Source organism: Nannobrachium achirus (genome assembly GCF_963921795.1).
Source record: "Nannobrachium achirus genome assembly, chromosome: 3".
Classification (NCBI taxonomy): domain Eukaryota; kingdom Metazoa; phylum Chordata; class Actinopteri; order Myctophiformes; family Myctophidae; genus Nannobrachium; species Nannobrachium achirus.
Window position 1 is genome coordinate 77,375,415 of NC_137812.1, and position 25,000 is coordinate 77,400,414.

General features: G+C 43.5%; 1 protein-coding gene across 1 annotated transcript in view; it reads left to right on the forward strand.

Moving 5' to 3' along the window:
- The window catches only part of LOC308282467 (apoptosis-stimulating of p53 protein 2-like), a gene marked incomplete at both ends in the record, with an annotated part of 73,324 nt that overhangs the window by 43,436 nt on the left and 4,888 nt on the right, over positions 1-25,000 (forward strand). The window contains 11 exon segments of the mRNA XM_080722813.1: positions 2,629-2,822; positions 3,479-3,485; positions 3,664-3,910; positions 6,125-6,259; positions 7,312-7,388; positions 12,731-12,915; positions 12,973-13,166; positions 14,768-15,253; positions 18,799-18,886; positions 22,149-22,386; positions 23,832-23,969. Of these exon segments, the coding sequence (XP_080578939.1) occupies positions 2,629-2,822; positions 3,479-3,485; positions 3,664-3,910; positions 6,125-6,259; positions 7,312-7,388; positions 12,731-12,915; positions 12,973-13,166; positions 14,768-15,253; positions 18,799-18,886; positions 22,149-22,386; positions 23,832-23,969 (1,989 nt within the window).

The following is a 25,000-nucleotide window of genomic DNA, read 5'->3' on the forward strand; positions in this document are numbered from 1 at the left end:
GATTGCGTTCGCAAATAACGTCCGGCCGGGACGTTGCTAGCTTTCGGCTAGTAGCTAGAAAAATCAGGCCAGGCTTCAGAAGGCCTCTTATCATTTTATTCATTTAATTAAAAAAAGCCGGACTACTTCGGGATCGGCACACTCGTGTACTCATCGGAAGCGGCGCCGAACATTGGGTGAACATTGGGGAGCTCAAAAATGTATTTTAAACCATTTTTAATGGAATATATCGTCGGACAGAGTAGAATGGCTAGCTGGCTAGCGGCTAGCGAGCCAGGACCACCCACGACTCTACAAGCAGCTCGGGGTAAGTGAATTAATTAAAAAAAAATTGTATTGGATTGAAATAAAGCCGAACTAGTTCGGGATCGGCACAGAATGAGTTAAGAGGGAATCGCTAAGGACTCGGAATCGTTAAAATCCTAACGAGTCCCAACCCTAGTCACAACTACACTGTTCTGTGTCCAAGAACAACTCATAGTCACAACTAGACTGTTCTGTGTCCAGGAACAACTCATAGCCAAATATTGCTGGTAATTTGTGTCACTTTCAGAAGAAAACGACAAGCGCTACAGTAAAGCGCGCAAGTAGGGTGATAGCAGGGACAAGTAGGGTGATAGCAGGGACAAGTAGGGTGATAGCAGGGACAAGTAGGGTGATAGCAGGGACAAGTAGGGTGATAGCAGGGCTGGACTGGGACAAGTAGGGTGATAGCAGGGTCATAGCAGGGACAAGTAGGGTGATAGCAGGGACAAGTAGGGTGATAGCAGGGCTGGACTGGGACAAGTAGGGTGATAGCAGGGACAAGTAGGGTGATAGCAGGGACAAGTAGGGTGATAGCAGGGACAAGTAGGGTGATAGCAGGGACAAGTAGGGTGATAGCAGGGACATGTAGGGTGATAGCAGGGACAAGTAGGGTGATAGCAGGGACAAGTAGGGTGATAGCAGGGACAAGTAGGGTGATAGCAGGGACAAGTAGGGTGATAGCAGGGACATGTAGGGTGATAGCAGGGCCGGACTGGGACAAGTAGGGTGATAGCAGGGACAAGTAGGGTGATAGCAGGGACATGTAGGGCGATAGCAGGGCTGGACTGGGACACAAATTGGGCCCTGGCATTTTGGCCCAGACCGGCTCACCACAACCGGCACAAACCGAACATAGAAGATCTACAAGCCCACAACGCGTGGAGGCAGCGGTGCGTTGTGGGCTGGTATAAAGTTAAATGTTTGGGTGGAACTCCTGGGCCACAGTTTCTCTAACCACATAAGCTGACTCCTTTCCAAGTGAAGGAGCAGCAGTATTACTCCAAGTCTCTCTCGGGTGACTGAACTTCTCACCCTATCTCTAAGGGAGATACCAGCCACCCTATCTCTAAGGGAGATACCAGCCACCCTATCTCTAAGGGAGATACCTGCCACCCTTCTATCTCTAAGGGAGATACCAGCCACCCTTCTGAGGAAGCACTCATTTGGGCCGCTTGTACCCGCGACCTTATTCTTTGGGTCATGACCCACACTTTGTGACCATAGGTGAGAGTAGGAACAAAGATTGTTGGGTAGACAGAGAGCTTTGCCTTCTGGCTCAGGATGAACAATAACAATGTTAGACCAACCAGAGCTCTTCTCTCTCTCCTCTCTTCAATGATAGACCAACCAGAGCTCTTCTCTCTCTCCTCTCTTCAATGATAGACCAACCAGAGCTCTTCTCTCTCTCCTCTCTTCAATGTTAGACCAACCAGAGCTCTTCTCTCTCTCCTCTCTTCAATGTTAGACCAACCAGAGTTCTTCTCTCTTCAATGATAGACCAACCAGAGCTCTTCTCTCTCTCCTCTCTTCAATGTTAGACCAACCAGAGCTCTTCTCTCTCTCCTCTCTTCAATGTTAGACCAACCAGAGCTCTTCTCTCTTCAATGTTAGACCAACCAGAGCTCTCCTCTCTTCAATGTTAGACCAACCAGAGCTCTTCTCTCTTCAATGTTAGACCAACCAGAGCTCTTCTCTCTTCAATGTTAGACCAACCAGAGCTCTTCTCTCTTCAATGTTAGACCAACCAGAGCTCTTCTCTCTCTTCTCTCTTCAATGTTAGACCAACCAGAGCTCTTCTCTCTCTTCTCTCTTCAATGTTAGACCAACCAGAGCTCTTCTCTCTCTCCTCTCTTCAATGTTAGACCAACCAGAGCTCTTCTCTCTCTCCTCTCTTCAATGTTAGACCAACCAGAGCTCTTCTCTCTCTCCTCTCTTCAATGATAGACCAACCAGAGCTCTTCTCTCTCTTCTCTCTTCAATGATAGACCAACCAGACCTCTTCTTTCTCTCCTCTCTTCAATGTTAGACCAACCAGAGTTCTTCTCTCTCTTCTCTCTTCAATGATAGACCAACCAGAGCTCTTCTCTCTTCAATGTTAGACCAACCAGAGCTCTTCTCTCTCTCCTCTCTTCAATGTTAGACCAACCAGAGCTCTTCTCTCTTCAATGTTAGACCAACCAGAGCTCTTCTCTCTCTTCTCTCTTCAATGTTATACCAACCAGAGCTCTTCTCTCTCTTCTCTCTTCAATGTTAGACCAACCAGAGCTCTTCTCTCTTCAATGTTAGACCAACCAGAGTTCTTCTCTCTCTCCTCTCTTCCAGCTGAGGAACAAGCTGAACGCGGAGCAGAGCTCCAGGCTGCAGCAGCAGCGAGAGACACTGAATAAACGCAGCCTGGAGGTGGACTCCATGGAGCAACGCGTGGCCGAGCTGCGACAGAGACTGTGGAAGAAGAAGGCAGCGCTGCAGCACAAAGACAACCTGCTGGTCAGTCAGTCTGAGTCTCTGAGAACACTGTATATATGAAAACACTGTGTATATGAGAACACTGTATATATGAGAACACTGTGTATATGAGAACACTGTGTATATGAGAACACTGTATATATGAGAACACTGTATATATGAGAACACTGTGTATATGAGAACACTGTGTATATATATATAACAACCTGACAACCTGCTGGTCAGTCAGTCCACAACAACACTGAGAACACTGAGATATATATATATATATATATATATATATATATATATATATATATATATATATATATATATATATATATATACAGTATATATATATATATATACTGTATATATATATATATATATATATATATATATATATATATATATATATATATATATACTGTATATATATATATATACATATTAGGGCTGTCAAATGATTACAAATTTTCACAGCTTTTAGATGCCATTTCTATCTGTATATTGTTGTGGAAATGGAAAGATAACGGCGGAATAAGGACGATACATTGATACAGTATGTACTGTATGTATGTAGGGTACTACCCCCCCAACATACCACTGCATAGAGCACTGTGCTGGCCACCACTCATTGATAGAACATGTTCAGCAGAGTCCTACACACACCAAAGTAGCTGAGCCTCCTCAGAATGTAAAGCCGGCTCTGGCCCTTCTTGTACAGGACATCTGTATTCCCATATATACTGTGTATATATATATATATATATATATATATATATATATAATATGCACTGTGAGCTTGTATATCTGCTATTTTTCACAAGCTAAAGCATAGAATAGTTAAAGCAGGTTAAAATCTGATGTGACACTAAAAATATTCCATCCCAAACCTCTCTCCTCCACCAGGCGGCCCCAGACAGCCAGGGACCCCTGCAGCAGCAGCTGCAGCAGCAGCAGGGGTCCTCCAGGGTAGCAGCCGTGGGCCCCTACATCCAGTCCTCCTCTAACGGTGGAGGAGGAGGGACCCCCCAGGGACCCCCGCTCCCCACCCGCCACGAGGTGCTGATGAAACCCGCCTACCCTGACGGGACCAACACTCTGCCCATGCCAGAGTCCTCCATGAAGCCTCCTCCACGACCACTGAAACCATCAGGTATGAAGCCTCCTCCACGACCACTGAAACCATCAGGTAGAATAGAGTCCTTTATGAAGCCTCCTCCACGACCACTGAAACCATCAGGTAGAATAGAGTCCTCTATGAAGCCTCCTCCACGACCACTGAAACCATCAGGTAGAATAGAGTCCTCTATGAAGCCTCCTCCACAGACCACTGAAACCATCAGGTAGAATAGAGTCCTTTATGAAGCCTCCTCCACGACCACTGAAACCATCAGGTAGAATAGAGTCCTCTATGAAGCCTCCTCCACGACCACTGAAACCATCAGGTAGAATAGAGTCCAACATGAAGCCTCCTCCACAACCACTGAAACCATCAGGTAGAATAGAGTCCTTTATGAAGCCTCCTCCACAGACCACTGAAACCATCAGGTAGAATAGAGTCCTTTATGAAGCCTCCTCCACGACCACTGAAACCATCAGGTAGAATAGAGTCCAACATGAAGCCTCCTCCACGACCACTGAAACCATCAGGTAGAATAGAGTCCTTTATGAAGCCTCCTCCACAGACCACTGAAACCATCAGGTAGAATAGAGTCCTCTATGAAGCCTCCTCCACAGACCACTGAAACCATCAGGTAGAATAGAGTCCTTTATGAAGCCTCCTCCACGACCACTGAAACCATCAGGTAGAATAGAGTCCTTTATGAAGCCTCCTCCACGACCACTGAAACCATCAGGTAGAATAGAGTCCAACATGAAGCCTCCTCCACGACCACTGAAACCATGAGGTAGAATAGAGTCCAACATGAAGCCTCCTCCACGACCACTGAAACCATCAGGTAGAATAGAGTCCTTTATGAAGCCTCCTCCACGACCACTGAAACCATCAGGTAGAATAGAGTCCTCTATGAAGCCTCCTCCACGACCACTGAAACCATCAGGTAGAATAGAGTCCAACATGAAGCCTCCTCCACAACCACTGAAACCATCAGGTAGAATAGAGTCCTTTATGAAGCCTCCTCCACGACCACTGAAACCATCAGGTAGAATAGAGTCCTTTATGAAGCCTCCTCCACGACCACTGAAACCATCAGGTAGAATAGAGTCCTTTATGAAGCCTCCTCCACGACCACTGAAACCATCAGGTAGAATTGTACAACGTTTTCAGTCCAAGGACCCCTTTGTTGAGAGAGAGATGAAGCAAGGACCACTTAGTTGAGAGAGAGAATTGAAGCAGGGACCCCCACAACCTTTTCATAGATTTCATATAGTTTCATTGTTTGACAGCACAATCATCAGTGTATTATGGATACTTGTCAATTTGATTTTTCCCCCTCTACACCTAAGCTCACAAATAGCCAATCTACAAGCTCACAACGCCTCACAGCACGAGGCGTTGTGAGCTTGTAGATCAGGGATGTCAAACTCAAATACAGGGGGGGGGCAAAATATAAAAAAATGTCGAGGGCCGGACTGGTTCAATGTTTGTTTACTGTAAAACATACTGAAATGATTGCATTTATTGAACCTGGACCAAACACTGCATATATTAGTGTAATCATTAAACAAATTAAGTAAAACATAAAATTATAAAATCAGTTGCAATATTTTCTTACGGCTTTGTCAGTAATTTAAAGTGAAAATGTTTTTCAACCGGCAAACGGCAAAAAAGATTTGTTATGTCCCTTAATAATTGCAAAAATGAAACAGCTTGCAAAATGCATTATTTAAGCTCAGTTTGCTGCTCTGTGATCCTCACCAATCCCCGCTCACTGGCCCTCCATAGGCGCCAATGCACTCGCAGTGCATTGTGGGACTTGTAGTATTATGGTGGTGCGTCTTGTACTAGCGTGCATTGCTGCACAACCAAAATGACAATCACATAATCTCACATCGTCTGAGCAGGCTTTGAGGTCCTGACCCCCAAAACCTGATCTTTCTCCAGGGTTAGGGTCACGCTAACTGACTGACCTCCTGACCCTAACCCTAACCCTAACCGTTACCCTAACTGACTGACCTCCTGACCTAACTGACCCCCAAAACCACATCCATAACCTTAACCCTAACCCTAATCTCACATCGTCTGAGCAGGCTTGAGTTCCTTCCTGACCCCCAAAACCTGATCTTTATCTAGGGTCTAACCCTAACCCTAATCTGATCTTTCTCCAGGGTTAGGGTTACCCTAACTGACTGACCTCCTGACCTAACTGACCCCCAAAACCCTAACCCTAACCTGATCTTTCTCCAGGGTTTCAGACCTGCAGGCCATCTGATTGGATCAGCTCGTCTCTGGACTCCGGAGGGGGAGGCCACGCCCCCGGCCACGCCCCCGGCCACGCCTCCACTCTGCCCCGCATGACCAGCCTAGGCTGCCAGGACACAGGTGACCTTTCATCTTTCATCCACTGTTTCTTATTGATTATTAGTTCTTATCAACGTTTTCATCAGGGAGATCTAACTGATGAAGATATGACTCAGTGCTTCTAAAAGCGGGGTCCAGGGACCCCCAGGGGTCCTTGAGGGGGTTTTAGGGGGGGTCCCTATCAAAATGTATTAATACAGCATCAGTCATTTTAACCACTATCCATATTTTTTATATATCGCTATTACAAACATATATATATATATATATATATATATATATATATATATATAATAGAAGCCGATATACATGATCGCAGAGTGGCTCAAAGTGAGCTTGTACATCTGCTATTTTTGAACATTTGTTTTTTAATGTTTTGGAAATATTTTTTTACACAAATATTCTCTTCTGGTGGTCCCTGGGGCCTGCGATCAAATACATATCAGTTTGGTGGTCCTTGAACACTGATCTGATAAATAATAAAAACAGTGTCTCAGGAGGAAAAGGTTCCCGGTTCGATTCCGGGCTCCACCTGTGCTAGGGTTAGGGTTTGGATAAAGGCGCTACGTACTGTAAATGAAGCATTTATCATTTGTCATGATGTTGAACTCATATGGCTGCTTTACAGGCTCACCTTTGTTTTAGAAAGATTGTGAAAGTATAAAATATATAGCTTAAGTGGTTATTCAATCAATCAATCAATCAATCAATCAATCAATCAATCAATTAATCAATCAAACAAACAGCAATCAATTAACCAAACAATCAGTCAGTTAATCCGTCAGCCAAGCAAACAATCATCATTGTGGTCAGCATGGTAAGCATGTAATTAGTGTTGGTCCAATAGAAATGGTTTAAAATGTATTTAAACTATTATAATATGTTCAATAATAATATGTCATCAGTCTAATAGGAGTCTGTGAAGATGGTTGCTTTATGGGATCTGGTGAATATGGAGTTGCATCAGATTGTATCCATTATATTGTATCCATTAGATTGTATTAGTGCAGCAGTGACCCCTGCTGGTGGGTCATGGGGTTGCTGTAGATTTTATTTGTATTTCTTTGTTACAGAGGCTGAGAAAGATGTCCCACCCCCTGTTCCTGCACGGACCAATCACAACACAGACAACCACCTCAGGGACAGCCAGGTACTTTTCTAACGGCAATGGCTCAGGGGTAGAGTGTCCGGATGGTTCCCAGTTTGATCCCGGGGTCGCCCAGAGTAAAGGTCTTTACACACCAGGGGCGAATTAGCGAGTTTGCGAATAATTCGCTTTTTATTTAAAACCTTATAAAGTCAATGCAAGCTTCCACGCCGACAGCGAATTTAGAAAAGCGAAAAGGCGTTTTTAAAGAGAGAGAGGGGACATGGTCGAGAGACCATCCCTGTGCATTGAGGCCGAGGGGAAGTGATGGGCAGTAGCGAGCTACAAGTAGCGACGCTACATAGCTTAACTATATTTCTCAGTAGCGTCACGGTAGCGCCGCTCCTTTTGAACCAAAAAGCTTTTTCTGTAGCGTAGCTATTTTTAGACCCCAGTAGTGACGTAGCGTCCAACAAACGCTATACGTTACTATCCTGGCGAAAATTGACTGCTAAATAAAGTTTGTGAGGAAAAGAATTCCCAACAGATCCCCAAACATGTTGTTCTGCACAGCGCTGCTTTCACTTCATTCAACGAACCTCCTCTGTGTGTTAGAGAAGCCACTAAAGCGAGTCACTTCACCGGTCACCCCGCAACGACCTGGTGAAGTGTTCAGAGAACGTCTGAGAACAGCTGACATACAAGCTCACATCGCGTTGCAAATGCGACCATTGTGAGCTTGTAGATCTCACGGGGCGGAGCATAAATCAGGCTTGAGGCGCTGCAGCCAGAGATGGACAGTAAGAGTACAGAGTACTCCTGGTCACATTTACTCCAATCCACAGTAAAAGTAGCTCAGTCAAAATGTTACTTAAAGGAGTAGTTCACCCCCAAAATGACCTTTTTTCTATTGATTAGTCATGCCATGGAGACTAGAGTTCAATAATATTTTTAGTTTTTTGTCGCATTCCTAAGACGAAAATGTGATAACAATAGTACCCCCATTCGTTCCGGATGGGGACCCGTTTCGAAACGGGTTCCCATCCGAAATCAATGGGGGTAAATTTACTCGAATCAAATTTTTGTCTTAGGAATGTGACAAAAACCAAAAAGTATTATTGAACTCTACTCTCCATGGCATGAGTAATCAATAGAAAAAAAGTCATTTTGGGGGTGAACTACTCCTTTAAGTAAAAGTAAAAAAGTACTTGCTTTTAAATGTAGCCTACTTAGGTATTCAAGAGTACATACATGCTTTTAAAAATAGGCTACTTAAAGTACATATAAAAGTAAAAGTACTCAAGTACATTTACTTTAGTTATTGTCCACTGCTGGCTGCAGCTTATCAGCTGTTCCGACAGCACACAAGTCAGTGCACTCTTTTGTCCACAGCTAACTAATGACAGTGAAGTGGCAATTTAAGGACCTTTTAGACATTTTTAATGCCTACAAAAATATAAATAAAAGACCAAAACTGCATCAGAAGTTATCAACAAACTATAAAAACTGGTCAAACATTGGCCAAATTGACATTATAGTAAAGAGTCACAAATTGTGAAAATGGCAGATCTACAAGCTCGAAACGCCATGTGTTCCGAGGCGTTGTGAGCTTGTAGATGTGCTATTTTCACAATATATATCGGTGGAACAGAGTGAGACTAACTCAACTCCTATGTTCCAATTGCTTGTCAGGGTGGGAGGTTGTACATACTTGATCATGAAGTTGATAAATAAAAGTGTTGTTTTAGTAAGCTACTTTTGCTGTGTAGCTTGTAACTTGCTTTGCTACATTTCTCTGTGGATAGCTTCGCTGTAGCTTAAGCTATAATTCATCAAGAGTAACTTGTAGCTTAGCTTACTACATTTTCCAAGTAGCTTGCCCATCACGGCTAGTATTGCAGTCAGTGGTGGGAAAAATTAGTGGAATTTCTTGCTGGTAAAAGTATGGGTTATGTGTTTTATTAGGGCCCGAGCACACAGTAGTGTGAGGACCCTATTGTAATTGCAAAGATTCTTCTTCTTCTTCCGCCAAATGAATCACATTTTTGAGGCGCCAAACGTACTCCAAAAGTTGCGCAACTTTGCACACACATCACAAGTGGCGAAAAAAATTGTATTTTTTAATACACAAAAAGGGGCGTGGCCTAATGGCTCAATAGCGCCCCCTACAAAATTTCAACGGCGCAGCCCCACTATACGGTTTCACCTACAAGTACGAAAATCTGACTCACAAAAAAGTCTCTTGGCGCCAAGTCCGAAACCAAACAGGAAGTCAGCCATGTTGACTTATTTTTGGAGTTTTGGCGCATTTTGGGCCGTTTTCACGTGTCGCACTTTAACAAACTCCTCCTAGGGGGTTAATCGGATCAACTTCAAATTCGCTCAGGGTACACAAAACACCTTAACGACGATGAGTTATCAAAATCATGAGTTTTCGTAAAACAACGTGCCCGTGGCGAAGCGTCAAACTTCCTTCACCAAACAGGAAGTGCCCTCTCTTCTGTTTGTCGTACAAACTTGAGGGTGGTGTCATTTGACTTGATTAAGAGTCCTTCACCTTCATTGGTTTAACGTAGCCCCGCCCCTCTTCTGATTGGCCGAAAATGTATTTGGCTTTATCTCGTCAACCGTTTGTCATACAGACTTGTGGGTGGTGTCATTTGACTTGTTTCAGAGTCCTTCAGCTTAATTGGTTTAACCTAGCCCCGCCCCTCTTCTGATTGGCCGGAACTCTATTTGGCTTTATCTCGTCAACCGTTTGTCATACAGAATTGTGGGTGGTGTCATTTGACTTGTTTCAGAGTCCTTCAGCTTAATTGGTTTAACTTAGCCCCGCCCCATCTTCTGATTGGCCAAAAATGTATTTGGCTAGAACTCATCAACCGTTTGTCGTACAGACTCGTGGGTGGTGTTATTTGACTTGTTTCAGAGTCCTTCAGCTTAATTGGTTTAACTTAGCCCCGCCCCCTCTTCTGATTGGCCGGAACTCTATTTGGCTTTATCTCATAAACCGTTTGTCATACAGAATTGTGGGTGGTGTCATTTGACTTGTTTCAGAGTCATTCAGCTTAATTGGTTTAACTTAGCCCCGCCCCATCTTCTGATTGGCCGAAAGATTATTTGGCTATAACTCATCAACCGTTTGTCGTACAGACTTGTGGGTGGTGTCATTTGACTTTTTTCAGAGTCCTTCAGCTTAATTGGGTTAAGTTAGCCCCGCCCCATCTTCTGATTGGCCGTTTTTTTGGCTATAAATCATCAACCGTTTTTCGTACAGACTTGTGGGTGGTGTCTTTTGACTTGTTTCAGAGTCCTTCAGCTTAATTGGTTTAACTTAGCCCCGCCCCATCTTCTGATTGGCCGGAACTTTATTTGGCTATAACTCATCAACCGTTTGTCGTACAGACTTGTGGGTGGTGTCATTTGACTTGTTTCAGAGTCCTTCAGCTTAATTGGTTTAAATTAGCCCCGCCCCCTCTTCTGATTGGCCGGAACTCTATTTGGCTTTATCTCGTCAACCGTTTGTCATACAGAATTGTGGGTGGTGTCATTTGACTTGTTTCAGAGTCCTTCAGCTTAATTGGTTTAACTTAGCCCAGCCCCATCTTCTGATTGGCCAAAAATGTATTTGGCTATAACTTATCAACCGTTTGTCGTGCAGACTTGTGGGTGGTGTCATTTGACTTGTTTCAGAGTCCTTCAGCTTAATTGGTTTAACTTAGCCCCGCCCCATCTTCTGATTGGCCGGAACTCTATTTGGCTTTATCTCATAAACCGTTTGTCATACAGAATTGTGGGTGGTGTCATTTGACTTGTTTCAGAGTCATTCAGCTTAATCGGTTTAACTTAGCCCCGCCCCATCTTCTGATTGGCCGGAACTTTATTTGGCTATAACTCATCAACCGTTTGTCGTACAGACTTGTGGGTGGTGTCATTTGACTTGTTTCAGAGTCCTTCAGCTTAGTTGGTTTAAGTTAGCCCCGCCCCATCTTCTGATTGGTCGATTTTTTTGGCTATAACTCATCAACCGTTTTACGTATAGACTTGTGGGTGGTGTCATTTGACTTGTTTCAGAGTCCTTCAGCTTAATTGGTTTAACTTAGCCCCGCCCCATCTTCTGATTGGCCAGAACTTTATTTGGCTTTATCTCTACTTAATTGGTTTAACTTAACCCCGCCCCCTCTTCTGATTGGCCGGAACTCTATTTGGCTTTATCTCATCAACCGTTTGTCATACAGACTTTTGGGTGGTGTCATTTGACTTTTTTCAGAGTCCTTCAGCTTAATTGGTTTAACTTAGCCCAGCCCCATCTTCTGATTGGCCAAAAATGTATTTGGCTATAACTCATCAACCGTTTGTCGTACAGACTTGTGGGTGGTGTTATTTGACTTGTTTCAGAGTCCTTCAGCTTAATTGGTTTAACTTAGCCCCGCCCCATCTTCTGATTGGCCGGAACTTTATTTGGCTATAACTCATCAACCGTTTGTCGTACAGACTTGTGGGTGGTGTCATTTGACTTGTTTCAGAGTCCTTCAGCTTAATTGGTTTAACTTAGCCCCGCCCCCTCTTCTGATTGGCCGGAACTCTATTTGGCTTTATCTCATCAACCGTTTGTCATACAGACTTTTGGGTGGTGTCATTTGACTTGTTCCAGAGTCCTTCAGCTTAATTGGTTTAACTTAGCCCCGCTAAGTTGGCAATAACTCATCAACCGTTTGTCATACAGACTTTGACTTGTTTCCTTGTCCTTAATTGGTGTAACTTAGCCCCGTCCCCGCTTCTGATTGGCTGCTGCCCCTTGTGACGTGGGTAGAGCTGTGAGGGCCCGGTCATCGCTGCTTGCAGCTTTAATTATAATTTATACACCACTGCTGCTGTTGCTGCGAGCCTGCCTGCGGGGGAATGGTGAACCGTTGCTGTGGTGTCTTCTCTGATGTGATGTGATGTGATGTGATGTGATGTGATGTGATGTGATGTGATGTGGATGTGGATGTGGGTGTGGATGTGAATGTGAATGTGATGTGATGGGTTGTGTGACGCAGGCAGCCCAGCCCCAAACAATTCGCCCAACATCGCCCATGCATGGCCTACTTGTGCACAAGGCACAGGTTGGCACCTCAACAGAGTGCAGTTCCTGTTTAAATTCTTGTCTTCTCGTCTCTCACGTTTCAGCTAAAGGTTAATGAAAGGTCAATTCAGCTAAAGGTTAAATGTTAATTCAGTTAAAGGTTAATTAAAGGTTAATTCAGTTAAAGGTTAATTAAAGGTTAATTCAGTTAAAGGTTAATTAAAGGTTAATTCAGCTAAAGGTTAAAGTGTAATTGTTGTCTTTCAGGGTTCAGTTAAAGGTTAATTAAAGGTTAATTAAAGGTTAATTCAGTTAAAGGTTAATTGTTGTCTTTCAGGGTTCAGTTAAAGCGGTGGTGAGGCCCTCCAAAGCCCCCCTCCCCCCTCCCATCCCTAGCAAACCCAAACACTTCTCGTCCCAGGCTCATCCCAGCACCAAGCCCCCCTACAGCACCGGGACCTTCCCTGATCCCAGCACCAAGCCCCCCTACAGCACCGGGACCTTCCCTGGCAAGACCGCCAAGCCGGGGAGTCCGGGGACCCCCCACCTCAGAGCCCCCCCTCCCCTCCCCGCCCACAGCCACACCCTGCCCCTCCCCCCCAAGCAGGACGCCCCCCCGGCTGCCACCGTGCGACCTTTCACCCCGGACACCCCTCCTCCTCCTCCTGCAGTTCTCCAGAAGCCCCAGATGGTGGCAGCGTCGTCCATCTACTCCATGTACACCCAGAGCTCTGCTCCACCCCCCGGGAAGACCTCCACCCTGACACGTAGAGGTAACTACTACCACCTATACCTTATACTAGTACTACTACTACTACTACTACTACTACTACTACTACTACTAGTAGTACTACTCCATGTACACCCAGCACTCTTCTACTCTACTACCTACTACTACTACTGGGAAGAGTAGCACCCTGACACGTAGAGGTAACTACTACCACCTGTACCTTATACTACTACTACTACTACTACTACTACTACTACTACTCCATGTACACCCAGCACTCTGCTACTATACTACCTACTGGGAAGAGCAACACGCTGACACATAGAGGTAACTAATACCACCTATACCTTATACTAGTACTACTACTACTACTACTACTACTACTACTACTACTACTACTACTACTACTACTCCATGTACACCCAGCACTCTGCTACTATACTACCTACTGGGAAGAGCAACACCCTGACACGTCGAGGTAACTAATACTACTACTACTACTACTACTACTACTACTACTACTACTACTACTACTAGTACTACTACTACTAGTACTACTACTACTACTACTACTACTAGTACTACTCCATGTACACCCAGCACTCTACTACTACTACTACTACTACTACTACTACTACTACTAGGACAAGTTAGGGACAGGGACATGATCTGGTCTACTAGTAGACCAACTAGTGCTACTAACTCTACTTCTTCATGTTAATGTTGGGGTTGGGGTTAGGGTTAGGGTTCGGGACATGAACATGAAGCTCTAGTCTACTAGCAGACCAACTAGTGCTACTAACTCTACTTCTTCATGTTAAAGGGCCTACTGAACACCATGCTTTTAAAACTATATTTTTTGTATAAATATATGCTCAAAATTGAGTCTTAGACAGGTTTTAACCCTCAACAAACACTCTGACCATTCTTTTTGTTTGTTCTAGCTCTACTATAATGAGGCTCTCCAGCTGCAATACCAAAACGGCCTCTGTTTGCTCAGGGGCGCATCTAGTGGGGTTTTTCCAGAAAAAAAAAAGTTTTTTGAAAAAAAAAGAAGTTTTTTGAAAAAAAAAGTTTTTGAAAAAAAAAAGTTTTTTGAAAAAAAAAGTGTTTTGAAAAAAAAAGTTTTTGAAAAAAAAAGTTTTTTGAAAAAAAAAGTTTTTGAAAAAAAGTTTTTTGAAAAAAAAAGTTTTTGAAAAAAAAAAAGTTTTTTGAAAAAAAATTTTGAAAAAAAAAAGTTTTGAAAAAAAAAAAAGTTGAAAAAAAATTTTTTTTGAATTTTTTTTTTTTTTGACTCTGAAAAAAAACGGGAAACGCGTGTGACGTCACATGCGTCAACTCTCAGAACAGCATTGTTCTGAGAAACCGTGGAAAGCTTTTCATCTCTGTCTTCCCAAAACCAGAGAAAGACACAATGTACAGAAATAGGACTTTGTGAGGATAGAAGGTGCCAGTGGGACCCCAAAAAAAGGTTTTAAAATAGAAAAAGTGAAAATTCATGGTGTAGGTCCTTTAATGTTGGGGTTAGGGTTAGGGTTAGGGTTCGGGACATGAACATGAAGCTCTAGTCTACTAGCAGACCAACTAGTGCTACTAACTCTACTTACCCTAACCCTAACCCTAACCCTTTCTCTCTCATGCCAGTTTACGGGAAGCCGGTCCTCCCGGCCACCGGAGGGCAGCAGCCCTCCTCCTCAGACGGCTCCAGCGGGGGCTCGTCTGTGACCGATGGTGGCGACTTCGAGCCCAGCTGCTGCCCGCCGGCCCCGGGGCCCCCGGGGGCCCCCAGCAGCAGCAGCAGCGAGGGGGGCCCCCTCTCCCAGGGGCCCGAGGCGTCGGAGCGCGCCGCCCCGCGGCCCCTCAGCCCCACCAAGCTCCTCCCCTTTGTGTCCACGCCGCTCCACCTGCGGAAGCCCTGCTCGGACCCGGCCGACCTGGAGGCCCTGCGCCGCAGGCTGCACCACGCCCCGAGGCCCCTGAAGAAACGCAGCTCCATCACGGAGCCCGAGGGCCCCCAGGGGCCCAACATCCAGAAGCTGCTCTACCAGAAGACCACCCTGGCTGCTATGGAGACCATCCCCGCTGAGGCTGTTGCCGTGACCACCACTCCGGCGCCATCAGCGTACCAAGGTTATTATGGTTTTCTTTTTCCTCCTTAGTTTTCATATTCGTTTGGTTTTCAATTACAGTTTAGTTGTTTAAAGCGGCACTCTGTCAAAAATTATTATTACCCATATAAAAATCTGTATGGGTTAGGGTTAGGGTAAACATTTGTTAGGGTAAACCTAACCCTAACCCAGATTTGAACCTGATTACCTGACATTTTTACCATTGAGCAATGCATTGAATCTTGACCATCAGGTATAGATTCATTGAATCCTGACCATCAGGTATAGATTCATTGACCATCAGGTATAGATTCATTGACCATCAGGTATAGATTCATTGACCATCAGGTATAGATTCATTGACCATCAGGTATAGATTTATTGATCATCAGGTTTAGATTAATTGATCATCAGGTATAGATTCATTGATCATCAGGTATAGATTCATTGATCATCAGGTATAGATTAATTGATTATCAGGTATAGATTCATTCATTGATCATCAGGTATAGATTCATTGATCATCAGGTATAGATTCATTGATCATCAGGTATAGATTCATTGACCATCAGGTATAGATTCAATGATCATCAGGTATAGATTCATTGATCATCAGGTATAGATTCATTGATTGATCATCAGGTATAGATTAATTGACCATCAGGTATAGATTCATTGATCATCAGCTATAGATTCATTGACCATCAGGTATAGATTCATTGATTGATCATCAGGTATAGATTCATTGATCATCAGGTATAGATTCATTGATTGATCATCAGGTATAGATTCATTGATTGATCATCAGGTATAGATTCATTGACCATCAGGTATAGATTCATTGATCATCAGGTATAGATTCATTGATCATCAGGTATAGATTCATTGACCATTAGGTATAGATTCATTGATTGATCATCAGGTATAGATTCATTGACCATCAGGTATAGATTCATTGATTGATCATCAGGTATAGATTCATTGATCATCAGGTATAGATTCATTGATCATCATGTATAGATTCATTGATCATCAGGTATAGATTCATTGACCATCAGGTATAGATTCATTGACCATCAGGTATAGATTCATCAGGTATAGATTCATTGACCATCAGGTATAGATTCATTGACTGACCATCAGGTATAGATTCATTGACCATCAGGTATAGATTCATTGACCATCAGGTATAGATTCATTGACCATCAGGTATAGATTCATTGATCATCAGGTATAGATTCATTGATCATCAGGTATAGATTAATTGATCATCAGGTATAGATTCATTGATCTATATACCTATAGATTCAGATCCTGTGTCTAGGAGAGGTATTATTATATTATCATGACCTTTGACACATTCTAAATGTCTCAATAGAAGAGTAACCTTGCGTCACCAGGCTTTCTCGGGGGAAAGCCTGGTGCTCGTTTACTACACAGGTGGTTTGATCCTAGCCTGGAAGGCAGAAGCAGCGTCGCTTTGTTTTGGTTTCCCGTTTGTTTCCCAAATCCCTGTTTAAATCCTTGTTTAAATCCCTGTTTAAATGCAGTCACTGCTAGTTGGACTAAAAGATGGATTTACCAAACAAACCTTTCAAAAAATAAGCAAAACTCCGCTGCAGCAAGGGTTTGATTGGGTAGGTAGCAAAATGATGTCATTGAGTGCGGGAATTGTTTTGGGTAAAAACTGATTCCGGTTTGGTAGTTCCGGGCAAAGTGTCGTCCGTTTTGAGTACAAAATGACGTAGGACGCCATCCACTCCCAACCGGATCAAAAGCCCCAAATTGGAAGCGATCCCAGACTAATAGAAGAGCAGGGCAAAATACAACCACCCAAAAGTGATATTGTATTAACATACTCTACCATACAGATTGTATTAACATACTCTACCATACAGAATGTATAAGTTATATTGTATTAACATACTCTACCATACAGATTGTATAAGTTATATTGTATTAACATACTCTACCATACAGATTGTATAGGTTATATTCCATTAACATACTCTACCATACGGAATGTATAAGTTATATTCCATTAACATACTCTACCATACATAATGTATAAGTTATATTGTATTAACATACTCTACCATAAAGATTGTATAAGTTATATTGTATTAACATACTCTACCATACAGATTGTATAAGTTATATTCCATTAACATACTCTACCATACAGAATGTATAAGTTATATTGTATTAACATACTCTACCATACAGATTGTATATGTTATATTCCATTAACATACTCTACCATACAGAATGTATAAGTTATATTGTATTAACATACTCTACCATACAGATTGTATAAGTTATATTCCATTAACATACTCTACCATACGGAATGTATAAGTTATATTCCATTAACATACTCTACCATACATAATGTATACGTTATATTGTATTAACATACTCTACCATAAAGATTGTATAAGTTATATTGTATTAACATACTCTACCATACAGATTGTATAAGTTATATTCCATTAACATACTCTACCATAAAGATTGTATAAGTTATATTCCATTAACATACTACCATACAGAATGTATAAGTTATATTGTATTAACATACTCTACCATAAAGATTGTATAAGTTATATTCCATTAACATACTACCATACAGAATGTATAAGTTATATTGTATTAACATACTCTACCATACAGATTGTATAAGTTATATTGTATTAACATACTCTACCATACAGATTGTATAAGTTATATTGTATTAACATACTCTACCATACAGATTGTATAAGTTATATTCCATTAACATACTCTACCATACAGAATGTATACGTTATATTGTATTAACATACTCTACCATACAGATTGTATAAGTTATATTCCATTAACATACTCTACCATACAGAATGTATAAGTTATATTGTATTAACATACTCTACCATACAGATTGGACAAAATGACATTCTATTCATAAACAACAAGTTGAAGTTTCTAGTCTTGGTTTATTCATTACTTTGAGTGAACCGTACTGACCGTGCAGCGTCCTACGATGGAAGTCCAGAGGATGGCTCCGCCCATAGACCCGCCCACTCTCTGAGTGGACCCGCCCACTCTCTGAGTGGACTGCTTCTCTTGGTCTGGTGTTGCTTAATGCACCTCTACCTGATTTGGTCTGAGGCAACACCAGCCAATGAGAGTCGGAGGCTCGGAGGAGGGGGTGGGTCTAACTTTTGAAAATCAACAGAAACAGTGGAGGGAGGGAGAGCTCAGCCAAAGCTCTTAATTGCTCCCTTTGAACTTCAAAGGGGGTTTTGCACACCTCGTTAGCATCAAAGACAAAGACCCGTTTGATGCCTGTCATAGAGGGGAGGGGGAGGGGGGAATGTTTTTGTGTACACACAAGTCAAACACAACCCCTCCCACCAGATCTCTTGTGATTGGGAATTTCAAATTTAAAATCCCCTCCCCTTTGAAATCTCTTGTCAATGGGACAATGTCAGACTCAAGCTCAGCGCAGAGTCTGAAATCAGGCTACTAACGCTGTATGATACTGTTGATACTGATATGATACTCTATGCTTCATTGACCTTGCAGCGTACTACGATGGGAGTCCAGAGGATGAGGAGGCAGGAGGTTCAGAGCATTCCAGAGGAACGGCCACCGACCTGCACAGCAACCAGAGGTGAGCATAAAACTGTCCTCCAGGGGGCGCCTAGCGTTGACGCCAGTAGGGAGAGAACACTTTTGTGCCTGTGCGTGTTTCTTAACACGATTCTAACTCTGTAGCCAGCATGACAGTCTATCATGTGTATATCATGTATATCATATTAATAATAATAATAATAATACATTTTATTTATAACGCACTTTACATTTGAAGCAAATCTCAAAGTGCTACATTAAAATTGAAAAACCTTAAGAAAACAACTAAGAATTAAAACGAGAAACACAGTGAATAAAATCAGAACATTGATCACCTATTTACACAGCTAAGAAAAACACATAAAACATCCAAAGACTGTCTAGGGCCTAGGCAAACGTCTTGTTAAAAAGAAAAGTCTTTAGTCCCCCTTTAAAAATGTCAATGGACTGTGGTGCTCTCAGATGGTCGGGGAGGTCGTTCCACAGTCGAGGAGCAGCTGAGCTGAAAGCCCGATCCCCCATAGTGCGTAGCTTTGTGTTTTTGCCCTTAAGTGTGTTGGTGTTTGCAGATCGGAGGGAGCGGGTGGAGCGGGTGGAATCCGGGGGTTCAATGAGTTCCTTTAAATAGGAAGGAGCGTTGCCATGGATGCACTGGTGGGTGAGGAGACAGACCTTGTACTCTATCCGGTAGGAGATGGGAAGCCAGTGAAGGGAATGCAGGATAGGTGTGATATGTTCATATTTCCGCACTCTCGTCAGGACCCTAGCAGCGCTGTTCTGAATGTACTGGAGCTTCTGGATGCTCTTGCTAGGGGTCCCGACGAGAAGTGCATTGCAGTAGGCAAGCCTTGAGGAGATAAAGGCGTGGATGAGTTTTTCTGCATCTGGCAGGGTGAGTGTGGGACGGAGTTTGGCTATATTTCTGAGGTTAAAAAATGACGTTTTGCAAAGGTGTTTTATATGGGGCTCAAAGGTCAGCTGGGGGTCCATTTTTACATCAAGATTGGTGACAACAGGGGAGATACTGTATATATCATTATATAATATCATATCATATCATATCATATCATATCATATCATATATCATATATCATATCATATCATATACAGTCATAAGAAGTCACCACTGACCTTGGTCAAACAATAATTGACACAATAAATATATAAATAATAATTGACACATACTGTACATTCACCTCATGAATTAAAATAATATGAGAAATGGCAGACTATAGTAGACAGTAGACACACATGTAATCACATTGTAATCACATTGTTATCACTTTGTAAACACATTGTACAGTTTACAGTTTAGGCATTTAGCAGACACGTTTAATCCAAAGCGACTTACAATAAGCAGGTAATACACATCACTATAATAATATAAGATAATATGTCAGTACATTAACACATCGGATGCCCACGCGATCTCTGACGTCTAATTTGCTGGTGCCCATGGCAACGCGCGTCAAACGCGTCATTTTACCTACCGGCGAGAGTACTGGCGAGAAAAGTAATCCGAGTAAATGTAATCCGAGTATGTCCTGTTTATTTCGCGAAAATCTTTTCTTTCAGTCAGGACCGTTTTTTATCATTTCTAAGCCACAGTGTTTGTGTTGTGTTTGTGTTGTGTTTGTGTTGTGTAGAAGAGGCTGCCGTTTTGAAATGAAAGTGATTTAAAAGCTAGATTAGGAGAGAACAGCGTTTTTGTGCAGCCGTTAGACAGGAAGTCAACGAGACACACAGCACGTCCGGGTGACGTAATTGCGCGCTGCATGTTGGGAAATGGAGTTTGTTTCATCACCGCGGTAGCCAAGTGCAGTAGCTACAGTACAGTATAGTTTACTGTACAACGCGTCAAACGCGTCGTGGGCCTCCAGCGAGTCAGCGACATCAAAGAAATTTACTTGTAGACACCACGTGGGCACCCGATGTGTTAACAACAATATAACAAATGCATAGGAATATCAGTCTAGAAAAACAATAACATAGGTAGACCACGCACCTAATCAGAAAAAAAACTTCTAAAACCTAGCTTCATGTATGGTCATTGAGGGAAGGGGGAGTGTTACAGTAGTGCTATGGGTTTAGGTGGAGTCTGAAGAGGTGAGTCTTCAGTCCTCGGTGGAAGCTAGGGAGTGAGTCTGTAGCTCTAATGGAACCTAGGGAGTGAGTCTGTAGTTCTAATGGAAGCTAGGGAGTGAGACTGTAGTTCTAATGGAAGCTAGGGAGTGAGTCTGTAGTTCTAATGGAAGCTAGGGAGCGAGACTGTAGTTCTAATGGAAGCTAGGGAGTGAGACTGTAGTTCTAATGGAAGCTAGGGAGTGAGTCTGTAGTTCTAAGTGCGACAGGGAGTTTATTCCACAGTTTGGGGGCCAGGAGGGCAAACTGTCTCGGACGAGTGGATTTTTGCCCTGGGGTTTCTAGCGAGGGTACTGTCAGAATGGAGTTTGAAGTTACAATGGGTGTGTATGTGGAGAGGCCCTGAGCCTGGGGGGGCACATAACGTTTACATCAAATATCTAAATATTGAATGAAGTAAATTAAAAACTGTTCGGGGTGTTCATAAAAGCCTGATTAGATGATAAAGTGACCATTTTTTTTAAGTGGAATATCCCTTTAACAGAAAAAAATACACATGATTACAATAAAGCAGAGAAAAATAAAACATAAAACATTGAAGAACATTTAAAACATTTTAAGAACAGTGCAGACTTCAAAAGCAACACAGGAATTTAAAGAAATCAGCTAAAAGCAAGAGTATAGAAATGTACACTGTCTTGAGCTGTGCTTTAAAGCTATCCACAGAGGCTGCCTGTCTTAGGTGTAGGGGGAGTTTATTCCAAGCTGTCGGTCCATAAAAGCAGAAAGCTGCTTCACCATATTTTTATATGTCATATTGGACACATCAAGCAGGTCTGCACTAGAAGACCTGAGTGGGCGGTTTGGAGCGTATCTATGCAGGCAGTCATAGAGGTACGAAGGTGCCAGACCATTTAGAGCTTTATAAACAAGTAAAATAATTCAATCCTAAAATCAACCAGGAGCCAGTGTAGCGACACTAAGACTGGAGTAATATTTTCTCTTATCTTAGTTTTAGTTAAAACTCTGGCTGCAGCATTTTGAACAAGTTGTAGTCTGTCAGTAGTTATCTTTGGCAGACCAGAGAGAAGTGCGTTGCAGTAATCAAGCCGAGAGAAAACAAAGGCGTGGATCAGCGTTCTTGCATCGTCCAGCGACTTCAAAATCTTGAAAGTGAAGAAGTTGCTCTCAGGTCTTAATGTGTTAATTCACCCCCCCAGCCTGACCCCCCCTCCCCTGCCCCCCCGCTCCCCCATCCATGACCCCGCCTCCACCGGCCACGCCCTGCTGGAGGGGGAGGAGCTAGCGGAGGCCCCGCCCCTCCAGGAGCCCTACATGGAGGAGTACCCGCCGTACCCCCCTCCCCCCTACCCCAGCGGGGACCCCCAGGACCCCCAGGAGGACCCCCTGCTCAGCATGAAGCCCCCCGAGGTCACCGGACAGGTCAGCCTGCCTCCTGTGAGTACTGTCACTGTACTGTCACTGTCCTCTGTCACTGTCCTCTGTCACTGTCCTCTGTCACTGTCCTGTCCTGTCCTGTCCTGTCCTGTCCTGTCCTGTCCTGTCCTGTCCTGTCCTGTCCTGTCCTGTCCTGTCACTGTCCTCTGTCACTGTACTGTCACTGTCCTCTGTCACTGTGCTGTCACTGTCCTCTGTCACTGTCCTCTGTCACTGTACTGTCACTGTCCTCTGTCACTGTACTGTACTGTCACTGTCCTCTGTCACTGTACTGTACTGTCACTGTCCTCTGTCACTGTGCTGTCACTGTCCTCTGTCACTGTCCTCTGTCACTGTACTGTCACTGTCCTCTGTCACTGTACCGTACTGTCACTGTCCTCTGTCCTCTGTCCTCTGTCACTGTACTGTACTGTCCTCTCCTGTCCTGTCCTGTCCTGTCCTGTCCTGTCCTGTCCTGTCACTGTCCTGTCACTGTCCTGTCCTGTCCTGTCCTGTCCTGTCCTGTCCTGTCCTGTCACTGTCCTGTCCTGTCCTGTCCTGTCCTGTCACTGTCCTGTCCTGTCCTGTCCTGTCCTGTCCTGTCCTGTCCTGTCCTGTCACTGTACTGTCACTGTCCTCTGTCACTGTCCTGTCACTGTCCTCTGTCACTGTCCTGTCCTGTCCTGTCCTGTCCTGTCCTGTCCTGTCCTGTCACTGTCCTGTCCTGTCCTGTCCTGTCCTGTCCTGTCCTGTCCTGTCACTGTCCTCTGTCACTGTGCTCTGTCACTCTACTGTCACTGTCCTGTCACTGTGCTGTCACTGTCCTGTCCTGTCCTGTCCTGTCCTGTCCTGTCCTGTCCTGTCCTGTCCTGTCCTGTCCTGTCCTGTCACTGTCCTCTGTCACTGTGCTCTGTCCCTCTACTGTCACTGTCCTGTCACTGTACTGTCACTGTCCTCTGTCACTTTGTTTGTGTTTACAATGTCCAATCTGTATGGTAGAGTATGTTAACTCTTTAACTGCCAGAAGCTCTATACACACACACACACACACCCGACCCTCCTCATAACCCCCTCCCATCTTCATACCTGAACATTCCAGCACTGCATGTGGGATGTTCAGGGTTTCTCCAGGGTAAAATACGTTAAAGAAGCATGTCTTCTTGTGTCTTCAGGGTAAAATACCTTAAAGAAGCATGTCTTCTTGTGTCTTCAGGGTAAAAGACCTTAAAGAAGCATGTCTTCTTGTGTCTTCAGGGTAAAAGACGTTAAAGAAGCATGTCTTCTTGTGTCTTCTGGGTAAAAGACGTTAAAGAAGCATGTCTTCTTGTGTCTTCAGGGTAAAAGACCTTAAAGAAGCATGTCTTCTTGTGTCTTCAGGGTAAAAGAGGTTAAAGAAGCATGTCTTCTTGTGTCTTCAGGGTAAAAGACGCTAAAGAAGCATGTCTTCTTGTGTTGTGTGTCTTCAGGGTAAAAGGACCAACCTGCGCAAGGCGGGCTCGGAGCGCATCTCCCACAGCATGAGGGTCAAGTTCAACCCTTTGGCTCTGCTGCTGGACTCGTCTCTGGAGGGAGAATACGACCTGGTGCAGAGAGTCATCTACGATGTGAGTTATCCACTACCACTACTACTACCTCTACCCCTACTACTACCACTACACTACCTCTACATCAATACTATTACTAACAGTCTCTGGAGGGAGAATATGACCTGGTGCAGAGAGTCATCTACGATGTGAGTTATACACTACCATTACCCTACCACTACCACTACCACCACTACCACTACCACTACTACTACTACTACTACGACTACCACTACTACTACCACTACACTACCTCTACCTCTACCTCTACCTCTACTACTACCACTACACTACCTCTACCTCTACCTCTACCTCTACTACTACCACTACCTTTACCTCAATATTATTACTAACAGTCTCTGGAGGGAGAATACGACCTGGTGCAGAGAGTCATCTATGATGTGAGTTATACTGACTACCATCTACCACTACCACTACCACTACACTACCACTACCTCTACTACTACCACTACACTACCACTACCTCTACTACTACCACTACACTACCTCTACCTCTACTACTACCACTACACTACCTCTACATCAATACTATTACTAACAGTCTCTGGAGGGAGAATACGACCTGGTGCAGAGAGTCATCTACGATGTGAGTTATACTGACTACCATCTACCACTACCACTACCACTACTACTACCACTACACTACCTCTACCATTACCACTACCTTTACCTCAATACTATTACTAACAGTCTCTGGAGGGAGAACACAACCTGGTGCAGAGAGTCATCTATGATGTGAGTTATCCACTACCACTACTACTACCTCTACCTCTACTACTACCACTACACTACCTCTACATCAATACTATTACTAACAGTCTCTGGAGGGAGAATATGACCTGGTGCAGAGAGTCATCTACGATGTGAGTTATACTGACTACCATCTACTACTACCACTACCTCTACCTCTACCTCAATACTATTACTAACAGTCTCTGGAGGGAGAATATGACCTGGTGCAGAGAGTCATCTATGATGTGAGTTATATGACCCACTACTGACCCACTACTACATTTAGCTAAGAGAGAGTA